Genomic DNA, 13,057 nt, shown 5'->3' on the forward strand with positions numbered 1-13,057 from the left:
CTTTGGCCCAGAGGGCTTTAGTTTCAAGTAACAGAAAAACATTTTCATTGAATTCTGATGAATGTAATGAGATATTTACATCAATCATTATGTCAATTTTATGTCATTTTTAAATACAATAAACAATATTAATATATTATATTATATTTTTGCCAAGCTTCAGATTTCACAGAGATGGCCTCGGATTTGGATCTAGAATACTTTGGTACGAAGAGGAATTCATCGTCAACATAAAGCAGAACTAAACAAATTGTGATTAGGTTTATTATTACAGAGGACACATTAGCAGGAACTTCTGCAATAAATCCCACGTACCCTTCTGATCACTGCCTTCTTTTAAGAAAACAATGCCAGGGTGTGACGGGTATGTTATTCTTGGTATGGATTTGCTCAAACATCCACGCCTAGGAACATTGGTAACTGGAGAATGTTCTCTACTTCTGACAAATCTTTCTCAGTGTAGAATATTTGATTTTACATAATTCATTGGAAATGCCCTTAAAATACTTCCCAGACTGAAGATGTATTTCCTCATTGGCATTGTGCTAGCACACACCTAAATGTTCCAGACCATGTTCCATATTTATCAAAACTTCTGCTTTTATAGCAACGGTCACACTTCCACACTTTGTTCTGATAAAGAAAAACCTAAACGTTGGAAAAGGGTATATATATATATCTTTGTGTCCATGGCAATAGAATATCAAGGCAATTCTCAGATCTTTTTTCATCCAAGCCCCCCCCCCCTTACTGGAAGAAAAGCAAATTGGAATGAATTGGTTGGGTTTGAAAAATTGATTTACAAATCATAGAGTAGAGAGGCTGCTCACACAGAAAGGTGTGTGACAGGTAATGGTGAGTCTGCTTTCATTAAAATATTTATTTATGTGTAAAGGAAATAAAAATAAAAATATGTATTTTTACTAGCATATAAATGGTTGGTTTTTATACAAAATGTCATCATATTTACATTGATTGACAGACATTCACTCTGTTATGTAAGCCCTAGTTTGTAAAAATTCTTATAACTACCCAAGAATACATAATGAAATATTAGGGTGAAAACAGCAAACACTCAGGGAATATACAAGCTTTTTCCTATGGTATATAAAAAAAGCTTCATATTATCCATGACATAAAACCCCCTGAAACAGAAAGGGTGGGTGGCTGGGTGATCCAGAAAACCTGGAATGGATCTAGGATTCTAAATATTTGCTATCAACTGAATAAATCGATTCTAGGTTTGCTGGATCATCCAGCTTCAATGAAAGTGTATTTTCTCCAGCCTTAAAGGGGTTTAAAAAATCATGTTCATAATGCTGAGCCTCCATGAATGAATGCACTTTAAGAAACCCAGTAATGACAGTGTAAGCTATTTTATCAATTTCCATAAAGAAGAGGGGCTTCAGAGTAAACAAGTGTGAGAATAAGGATGAGGTTGGAGTTGAGCTTTAACCTTATTTCCGTCTTGTACATTGATCGGTCTGAGTCCTACATGTTATTTTTATCCATGCATTAATGAAGTTTGTGTGTTTTCTGTTCTCGGAAGCAACCTTGGTGAAGATTCCTCTTTTAAAAAATGCATTATGGAAAGGTTTCTTGGAAAAGGAAAAAATGGATCGACTGTCTATATCAGGCTATAATATATCTTTGTTGCTGCATATACAAAATTTTACCAGGTTTAAACACATAAGAATTAGCCAATTGACTGGCCACACTGGCTTTTATTATAAACAGAATTTTAATGATATGGTAATAATATTTTGTCTATGTTTCAATGGCAGTGTTTTGGGGTGCTCCTTTATTGCAGATTGCCAATAAATCTTGTACCGGTATATACATTATTTAGAGTTTTCAACCTGTCACAGCTCAAATTCCACATTCAGATTTAATAAAGCCCATGAAAGACCTGATAGTCTAATTTACTATTACAGTGCAAAATACCCAACCTACAAGATATGGACTACTATCAAGTCATTTCTGCATTAAGTGTAATGTGGACATCTGAGGAAGGACCCTACCCCTTGTATACAGTACAAGAAGTTTCAGGATGGTACAAGGGTAAATTAGGGCATGGGTAGTATTTTAATGCCAGGGATCAGATAGTGGGGGTTGGGAGTGTTTCAGGACAAGGGGAATCTGGAGGACAGCCTATACTTTATAAATAAACTTGATTGTGGCAGCAACTAAAATAGAATTTCAGATTTATAATTCACTCAGGAAAACCAATCTATAAACAAATAACTGCTGCAGTGCTGCCAGCTTGCACTCAGGGCACAGTAAGATAAATGCAAGACCTGTTCCTCACTTTGTGAGTTTCCTGTGCAAACAATGAATCTTCTCATAAGGATACTTCCTGTTCATGTAAAAGTCAAGTGACTCCAGGCATATTCACCCACCTGGATTTACCTGTGTTTCTAGGTTTTATAAAGTTTATCAATGATTGTTGCAAAAGGAAAATAAAAATGGGTGAATGTGCATCAAATACTATTGTTACGTATTATTAAAGCACCAATACAATTTACATATTTACAGAGTCCATACTCCACGTCATTACCTGTATCTCTAAAGGTTAAAAAGGTAATGTCATTAATATAGTCATAATATAATGTCCGTAATATAGTCTAGGTCATTTTGTGAGAAAGCAGTTAAACCTAGGTCCTAGGGTCCTAGGTTTCATTGTTTCAAGGAGAAGGAATAGCATATATCTCACCTGCAGACCTAATGCAGTCCATGGGCCCTGGCTCCAATACTGTGTATATTTTTTTTTACTCTGTTGTAACCTTATAACCCCCCCCCATCCACTTCCCCAGCTCTACTACCCAAGTTCAGAACCGGGAAACCAGTCTCTGCCAACCGGCCTGGCTAATTGCTACAGCCTGGGCCATCAGAGATTCAGAGCTGCCAAGTGTAGACTGGATTGGACAGGACTTGGTATTCTTACTTAGTATCTCATGTCACAGTCACACTGACTGGATTTAAAAGTGCTTGCACATGAAAAAACTTACCAAACTGCAAAGAGACTGTAGGCATATTTTTAAAAGAAGGATTAAAAAAAAAAAAAAAAATGATTCAAATTGCAAGATGACCCCCTGCAAGCAATGTCCCCTTGCTGACATTTTATATAACATCTGCTATCACCCTATAATATGAAAAGGTGCCTTTGGATTTGAGATATGTGCAGATTTGTGATCTTTCTGCATGTGTATATGTAATTCAGAGCTGTTTGGCTGGAGGTTTACCAAACAATGCTTGCTTACTAAGTAACTGTGTATTTCCCTTTTATGTTTTTAATTTATACATCTTTTTTACATGTGTGACACTGGCATACTTATCACCCATTAATGTAAAAAGTATACAGTATAAGTAAAAGGAAGTGTGGCACACCTAAACAGACTACAACATGTAACCAAATTTTTGTTATAATAATTATTTGGCCTTGACCACAATCTTTTAAAGACATGCCCATTGTTCACCATAGCGTGTGTAGCGTCTGTAACAATTAACAGGACCCCCCCCCCCCTTTTCCTAGTACCCTGGATCTTTTGGGATACAAGCAATGGCCTAGAAAACTGACAACCTGACATATTTCTGTAAAGGTAAATAGAGAGCAGCATAGTATAAGCCAGTGGTGAGAACCTAATTGAATATAGGTGGTACTGATTGAGGCTAGTCACATCACCAATAAGCTGCACATAGTATTCAGTTAATATACAGTACAATACTGTAGACATGCAATATAATTGGCCAGAGTCTACTAGTGTGCTACAATAGATGACGAGCTGACAGATATGTTACAGGAAACGGTCATGTAAAAATGCTATAAGAGTAGTTAGTGTCTCAAGAAATAAAATTCCAGGTTTGATGAATCACCCAGTGTCATCCATGATAGTCTATTTTCTCCAGCCTTGGAGGGGCTTTTATTGTCCCTTACAAATCTATGCATCAACAATAGTGACACATATGATATTTAACTCAGCAAAAGCACTTCAATATTAGAACTTGATGGAAAAGACAATGCAAGGAGTCAAAAGGGATAGATAGCATATAAAAATTATGAGAGTGTAGAATAAATAAAGCAGACACATTAACTGATAAAATCTAGTCTAGCCTAAAGTATATTTTCCTTCACCGACTTGAGTAGGCACCAAACATAGATAACGGTCGGCAGAGGCTAAGAAAGGTGGAAGGGCCACACTTTTGGCACCAGATCCCTTTATATCCCTTGATGTCTTGGCAAATCCAAGATGTGGGGATATGGGAGTAGAACTTTCCAGACCAAAGTAAAGGTATGTAGCTAATTGTGATGTAAAGGAAAATGTAAAAATACTTTTCAAAAAATAGAATTTAGATACACTTTACAGTAATTTAAATCTGCTCACCAGTCCTAACCCTTAAATCTAATGCTTACCTAAAACAATACCTTTAAATCAAGGTGAGCTTCTATGTTTTACATGTTCACTAATCTATGCTTCCGTATTTGTAGAACTATAGGTTTTGACTTTCTGAAGGTCAAAATGTGCACAGACCCAAGCACATTGAATGCCCCCCCTCAGTTGTGGGTGCTTGGTCCTTGTGATTGATTGCTCAAGTGCCAATGGTTGAATGGTTAAAAGCAGGAAGTTGTGTTGCATATTTCCAATGCATACAAGTACTGTGTTTACTGTTAATTTATTAATACAAATTTAAAGTTAATCAAAGGTTGCTTTAAACTTTCAAAATGCTAATTATCATGCTTATAATAATGTGTAAATCATATAAACATGTCAGGGCTGGAGTGCAATGAAAAAAATTCTCTGAACCCTAACTATTGTACTAAAATTCACTTATACAATAATAAAATATACACTGGAAAATTGAGATAACATCAATTTTACCACACCTAAATGATCTGCTGTACACAAAATAGGTTACTTGCTTAGGTCTCAAAAGAAAGCATTGATCAATTTTGAGCACAGATAAAGACATATGTGCCTTGAAAAATGAGCCTGAACCTTCTGTTTGTTACTGTATTATTTTACAGTGATATATTCCTGGAAGATGACTGCATTTTTCCATATTTTAGCACAACACACATATCACTTACATGGCTCTCTGAATGTAGGTTATTTAGGGAGGATGGCTGCACACAAATGTACTTGTTTGGAACAAAAGCAATGTGCAGATGGCTCGATTAGCAAAACATGCTCTATTGGAAGAGAACTGGTTGTTTTGAAATGCAAAACTGAAATAACCATTCAAAATATTTGTATTTTTCTCTGCAGAAGGTCAGGAGGGAAATTATGTTTACCAACTGAGCTTCTTAAAGTGAACATGGATGCTAAATAAGACTTATAAGTAACATAATCAGATGCCTACTAGTCAAAAAGCCTCTTCTGTGGCCCTGTCCGGGTTAGCATCAGTTTTAATGATTTGTAAACCTACTATCACACCTATGTCCAATGAGTATGTCCACACCATAATTATAGATCTTGTATTAGAATAGCAAGAGTGAAAACTGCAAAAAATAAATACATTTTTCAAGTTAATATACATATAATATATATATATTTATATATATACAGATAATATACATAATATAGTGTCCACAATCGGTGATGACTGTACATATAAAAAAGATCTAAAAAGGATTCAAACATCTAAAAAAATAAAGCAAAAATTACTGCAAAACAGAGGCAATAAAAGTCATGTTTCCACTTTGCAAGGCCCTGCCAATAAAATTAGACAACAGATATTGATAGAAAGTCAAGATCTTCTTGGAAGGATGGGTATATTGGACACAAAAATCTTTAAATAGCATTAAGGTCTATAAAGGTCAGCAAACTTATATATTAAGGGAAAAAAACCCTTCAACTACCATTTACAATTTAGGATCTTGAGATCAAGGCTTAAAATATAGTGGGGGGGGGGGTTCCAAATGAGTAATTTTATTGCAACCCAAAAGCCAGAGCCATAAAAAAAGCATTTCTTCACACCATGTAACACCTTTGCGTAGCAATGAGGTGGGGGAATATGAATATAATATGCTCCTAAGTGGAAAGAAGCAAGCAATACTGCAGAAGACGCAATTAATAGCTGTCAGGTCAGATTTATCATCCAACAAAAAATTTAATGTTTCAAGAAGGAATAATCACCAGCCAGAAAATATGTAAGTATCTGGAAGCTGTCAACTTGGAGAAGCCATCCGGGTCCAGATCATTCAGAACCCCGTATAAAACTGATTCCAGAACCTGGCTGAAAGTGTGGAAACATATTTGTTTGGAATGCTGGGTGTGCAGGGGTCTAAAGATACACTAGATGCTGGTTCTCAGGCCTAGGCCAAACAAAGCTCCTAGCAAAAGCACCCAGCCATGGCTATTGGCAAACCACCCCCTACCACTGTGGTTTTACACATTGTTTTTGTATTTACTTTATCTGATTGTTATAATTATTGCCTTGTTCAGTTCTGGTTTTAGCTGGGCCTTAATATTTCTAAATTTTTAAAGCAGCAAATGTGACATTCATAAAACAAGAATGCACATTTACCTAAATAAATATGCCTCTTGCTGTTTAAGCACCAAAAATATAATCAAGCGCCACTCCAAACATTACTTATGGGCATATGGGACACTGTACTGTCTTTACAGAGCACAACTGTCACCCTTCTGTTCCTCCCTAAAGCACAAGCATCTCTGCTCTGCACTTGCAGGCAGTTCTGACTCTGGGGGTGTCTCTGATCCCAGGTTTTATCAGTTTCGCTCAATCCGCTGGCCAATCAGAAAATAGCCTCTTTATCACCCCTTTGATTTTTAGCTAGCTCACACACTGCACTCAGCGCTTGTGCAACGTGTCTCAATTATGCCGAGCCTCTAGTTCTGTTGAGCTAGTTCTTGTTCACTTGGTGCCTTATTCAGTGTTTCCTCTGTCCAGCTCCTGCACTGACCCCTTGTTGTCCAGTTTGTTGGTTCCTAACCAACTTCCCTGTGCTGTTCCAGTGTTCCTGTCTGTCTGTGGATATCCCTCATTCACCTGTGCCTCCTGTTGCTTCCAGTGTCTCCTGTGGCCCTTGTGTCACTGGTGTCTGTCTCCTGGATCCCTTGCAATTGACCCCTGGTGTGTGACCTTACCTCTCTGTCTTGCTGCCTGCCTCGACTCCGGCCTTCTTCAACTATCCTTCTGCTTTGTGATGTGGTGCTGTGTTTTGCCCACCTTGGTGTGCCCAAGGACTGCAACCTGGCAGTAACCAGTGGTGCAACATCCTCACCATCAGAGGCTCTGAAAAAGACCTGCTTACTGCTGAGTAATAGGCCTGAAGAAGATTTATATGAGTGTAAAAGTTAAACTGAAAAAAAAATCCTAGGAGGTAGAGAGTTTTAACATAAGAGATGTGCAAAGTCTCTTCCGACAAAATACCTTTTTCATTTTTCAAATGTTTATTCTCTGAACATGGGAAATGTTCCATGCAATGTTTATTCCTGACTCCTTCACTGTATAGAACCAGTGGTCACATATTGGTCACAACAAAAAGATGAGACTAGGAACATAGGAAGAACAGAGGGAGATGAGAGCTGCAAGGGGAACACTTTTAAGGTACTCATACCATAGTTGTGCAAGTATGCTGTTAATTGTGACATTGCGGACTACTAGGAGTAAAGGCACAAAAAAAGTGAACTAAACTATAAAAGATGCTAACTTCAGCGCACATTTTATTCAGACATCACAGCCTTGTACTGTAAATGCTAAGGGCACCACTTGTAGAGAATTTGCGCTATATTAGTGATAAGATCACTCAAGTACCACAGGTTGACAACCAACATACATAAATGTTTTAACGGTCTATGAAATTGGGGCTCTTTGCAGACACACAAACTCACTTCTGCTTTTAAGCTATGCTTGTCACCTAAGATCACATGCATTATTTCCTGCCTTTCCCAGAATGGTCACAATCTATCACCAAACCTAGGTAAGAAACTCATCTGAGCAACATTAAAGTCTTTTTGTCTTTCTTGTCTTACAGATTCAAACTGCCAACCATTTGATCACCATCTGATCCTACCAATAGGTAAAATTTGCCAATGGTGACATGTCCACGGGCCACCACAAAGCTCAACAGACATTATCAACAAACCTACATCATGCATATAGTCTATCATTTTACATTTGTTTTATATTGAAATAAATATTGTATTGACCTTATAGATTTCTTTTCTATAATGTGATTACCAAAGGAATACTCAAAGGAAAACTCATAAAAATGATCCCTGGAAAATAAAACACAGAAATTCTACAAATCTTTGTGAAAACAAGCAGAAATAATAAAAAAAAAACATGTAGAAATATAAATACATGAACCTTTGCACTTTCACAATTTCAGTTGAGAAATCTACAGTATATAATGAAAGCAATTGTACCATTTAATACATAGGTGTCAAATTCCCCACCTAAACTGTGAGTGTTGCCCACCAACAAAGAAAGCTTTTGTGGTGCCTTCCTAAATCCCCTACTGTATATGATTGTTAGGTATTTAAATATTTTATGGTTGGAGCACTTGTGAAAGGGCAACACAACTACACATTTTGTGCTCAGACTAGTTTAGTCCTGATGTACAAAACATCAGTTTAAAGCAAATCTATCATTACATTTTAAACACTATGTAAAAGGGAGACTATCCCTTTAACATATTGGAAAAATGTGTGTACTTGTATTAATATTAATACTTTTTTTTAACTTGGAGTGAATGTATTTTTTTTTAAGAAAGTTCTGCTTAAAGGGTACTGCCAGATATCTAGGCCCTCTGTTACTAGAAAACAACATATATGTTAGCTTTACAATATTGTACTAATCACAAAAATAAAAAACTCTGAGTGAATTTTAAAATGGTATTTCAAATGTAATCAGAGCTTACCAGATGCACGTCTTGAGAATCTGCTTATCACTGGAGCTGAAAGAGATAACAAAAATGTAATGAATATATGTAAAGAAAACAAGACATTGGCAAATTTACATAATATACACCTAAAACACATCCAAAGCATTTTAGTGAATATGTTGTTTGGAAATAATGGACACTTTTATATACACAATAGTTCATGTTTCTCTTAGAGGGTCTGATCTCTGTGTCTCTGTAAAAACAATTTACAAAATTGTACTGACTTGTTAGTAAAGGTTACTGTATTGTATTTTTGTAAGTTACAAAAAATACAGTTCCTTTAATAAGGCACTTTTTATGTGCAAAACATATCATTGTCATACATCTTGTATTCAGTCAGTCATGTAGTATAGAAAAGTTTAATGAACTGCAAGAAAATCTGGTGCTATACTGTCCCACACTGTTCATATAGGAGAGTAATCTAACATGCAAACTGTCAATTTGTAGCATATGGCTTGACATCAGCTTCTTTACAAATGAAAATGGAAATGTACACAGATGTCATTTATAACATTTTCCTGGTGACAAAAGTGTGTTCAAAAATTAAAAGAAAATATTACTTACAATACATTGCAAAAAAAGATAAAGAATATATATTTATTAATTTTTTTCACCCCCTATTTAATACACACAGAAGATGCACAAAATACACAAGTAAGAAAAGAGCAGGTTCAGCTCTGTTTCATGACTGAGTGATCCCATCTTAAAGGCAGCAGTTCCCTGGCACAAGGAAACGATAAACATACCACATCAGGGCTAGGGTAAACATAAATCTAGACTTAGCTCTTCAAAGTGGTAAGCCAACATTCCAAAACTAATAGAAAATCAATGATTATTATTATTACACAGTATTTATATAGCGCCAACATATTACGCAGCACAAAGTCTATAGCCTTGTCACTAACTGTCCCTCAAAGGGCCTCACAATCTAATGTCCCTACCATAGTCATATGTCTTTAACACAGTCTAAGGTTAATTTTGGGGGAGAGGTCAAATAACCTAACTGCATGTTTTTGGAATGTGGGAGAAAAATGGAGGAAACCTGCAAACTCCATGCAGATAGTGTCCTGTCCAAGATTCGAATCTGGGACCTAGCACTGCAAAGGCAAGAGTGCTAACCTCTGAGCCACCATGCTGCCCATGGCAATACAATATAGCAATTAATAGCAATACAATACGGGATACATTCTTGTACACTGTACTGTCAGCTCACCATAGACCCTTGCAGATTACATAAATTTACCACAAATGTAAACTCTGCTCTAAATGTAACACTGGCATAGGTGCTTTTACTTGTATGCTTTGGTCGTTTTCCAAAATGTCATGCTTTTGATATGGCACCAATACATTACTCAAATCCATAACCAACACTTCACACATGACCTGAGCCTTAATTATTAGTGTCGATAATGTCAACCTAAAAAAAACTACACATTAAAGTATTAATTTTTAATGCATTATTTAGGTGGAACCCCAATTCCTTCTTTATTACAGTAAGCTGGCTACACATAAAAAATATACTTCTACCCCTATTAAAGCTTACCTACTCCAGTCCTCACAGCCTTATGACTTTGCTCTTTGCTCTGAATCTGTGCTGCATAATTCATAATTTTGCAGCAGCCCAGAGCTGCCTTTATTAATGTTTTAGAGGAACTCTTTTAGAAAACCTGTGCTAATATTCTCCATATCAAAAAGCCTAAATTACATTAGCATGAACTCTAACTTGAGATATAGATATAAATAATAAGGATTGTGGCATATTTAATATACATGACACCTAGGACAGTTCTTTACAACAACATTACTTTCGGTAATATAATATTGAAATTAAACTATTACTCGCAATAATACTAGTCAGAAAGAAATATAATAGTAAAAACTGCAGTAATCCCTTACAATGGTGATTAGTGGAAAAATCCCTACTATAATGATCATTGGAAAATGACAGTTTACAAGGGTGATCAGTGAAGCAGCCCTATAAATTAGTGATCACTGAAGCTGATGGGTAGCTGAGTGTATGCTCCTTTCAATGGTTGTCATTGGTTGGAATGCCCCCCTTATACATAGCGAAAAAGATCATTTTTATCAGTGCTAAAAAATAACAGACCCCTAACAACTTAAAAGGCAATCTAAGGGTTTCATAGTTTAGTTAACAATGGTAGAGAAAGGCTGCTCCAGATCAAAAAACTACAGAACAATGTTATACACAAGGACGAGGGGGTGGGAAGGGGGTATTTATTACCTGTATGGATTTGTGTTATATTTTATTATTTTAATGTATTGGTTTTTGGGATACCGTGGGACATGGAAATCAAAGTACTCAATGGTTATGCTGACAAATGTTTAACCCCCCTAGCGTTCTAATTCTGTCCGTATTCCCACGCAAAAAGTGTTACATTTTTTTGCAATTACAAATTTTTTGTACATCGTAGGCCTATAATTCTTAGGCATAACTCACCAAAATATGTCCAATATTTAATAAATTTAATAATAAACTTTAAATAAAAAAACACAAAAATCTGTTAAAATAAAAAAAATAGTGATACATGTAATACAACTATACAGTGACATATATAATATATATTATTGAAGATATATAATATATAAAGATTTTTAGTATTGGACTCAATACAGCTATTTTGTATTAAATCCAATATAACATTTTTTGAATTTCCCGCCACTCCTCCCGCCCGCACCGACGTCACTGGGAAACCCTGGAGATCGCCTCTGCATTCGCCAGCTGGAGATTGGAGGGAGAAGATGTGTGCTGCGGGGACCAGCAGGACGCTGGAGGATCACAACGTAGCAAGGCAAGTGGGTTTTCATATTCTTTTTAGCGACCCCGAGTGTGACTCGGGATAACTGCTTTTTGCATTAAAAATCAACCCCGAGTCGCCAGGGGGGTTAAACATAGAAAAAATCTATCTTCTAGATTATCTTCTAGATTACATTTATAATCCCAAATACTAATACTCTATATTTCCAATTTATCTGGGTAAAAAATTACTTTTGGTAATAGGTAAGCAGCCAAAACAGAATTCAACAACGAAGCAGTTGGTAAACTTTTGTTTTTCTACAGCCCATCTGAAATAAATGACCACTGGCAATCAATGTGATGCTTGCAGTTCCTACGTTTTACATCTCATAACATTTAAAACACTATCAGGCAACTCAAGCAATCAGTGAGATTCACAAAGTAAGAGTCACAAAAATGCAGCTCTTTATTACACCCTTAAAAGCATTATTTTCATGGAAGCATAGTAAGTGCCTTACTTATTATCAGTTGCTTGCAGTCCCTGCACAGCAGAGATCAGAGAGGGAGTGGACAAATCAGCAAAAGTTGACAATCTGTAAGGTTGCAGTGCAAAGGCCATGCTGACAGAAGGATAAAATGACAGAGATTTGTGCTTGGAGATAAAAAAATGTTGCTAGGGTCCCAAAAGCACAACAGAGTGGTTAGAGAGGGGCAATATATAGTATTATAGAGGCTCCAATAAATATATATGAATTTATTTATTGAAGCATGTGCTGTTCAAATTCCACCCTCTATTGTTCCTAAATCATCAGTCAAATTTTACTTTTTAAAATAGGTTTTAATAAAAATTGGTGGCTATGAGAAACATCTTAGTAATGATATTTTCCAGGTAAGTGCAAGATATGGAAGGTAGTTTGTGTTCCAGTACAAGCAGCCATTCTTAAAGGATCTCCAGATTGTGGGGTAGAGTGGTGCAGCACGCAAAATCGCTCCTTGTATGAGTCTCAAGGTTTGAATTTAAAGTTTGACTAGGAGTAAAAATAAAATATATAAATGCAATTATTAAATTAATAATCTTTTTCAGTAATACGAGAATTTGTATATTCTAAGATTAATGATGCTTTCACTATGCATTCACAGGAAAGTGCATCTGTCCACCTATCCATTTTTCAAATGTTACAAATAAAAATTTAAGAAGACCATGAATTTAAATGTCTTACTGCCCATTAATTATCCCAGAGGAGTTCAGTTAAACACAGCTGCCTGTGCTAATATTTTAATTAGCTGAATAAGCATGGATGGACTATGATATCTGAATTTAAATATGTCTCATTGCTTGTGCTTCTTTGTGCTATATAGGCTATCAGTTATACACCAGGGGCCACAGCAGCTGT

At 36.1% G+C, this 13,057-nt stretch overlaps 1 protein-coding gene across 1 annotated transcript in view; it reads right to left on the reverse strand.

Moving 5' to 3' along the window:
- Positions 1–13,057, reverse strand: part of PRKAR2B (protein kinase cAMP-dependent type II regulatory subunit beta) — a 66,407-nt gene that overhangs the window by 22,523 nt on the left and 30,827 nt on the right. The window contains exon 2 of the mRNA XM_072401661.1: positions 8,885–8,920. Coding sequence (XP_072257762.1) covers positions 8,885–8,920 — 36 coding nt within the window. The remainder of the gene's footprint in view (positions 1–8,884; positions 8,921–13,057) is intronic.

Source organism: Pyxicephalus adspersus, chromosome 2 (genome assembly GCF_032062135.1).
Source record: "Pyxicephalus adspersus chromosome 2, UCB_Pads_2.0, whole genome shotgun sequence".
NCBI classification, from domain to species: domain Eukaryota; kingdom Metazoa; phylum Chordata; class Amphibia; order Anura; family Pyxicephalidae; genus Pyxicephalus; species Pyxicephalus adspersus.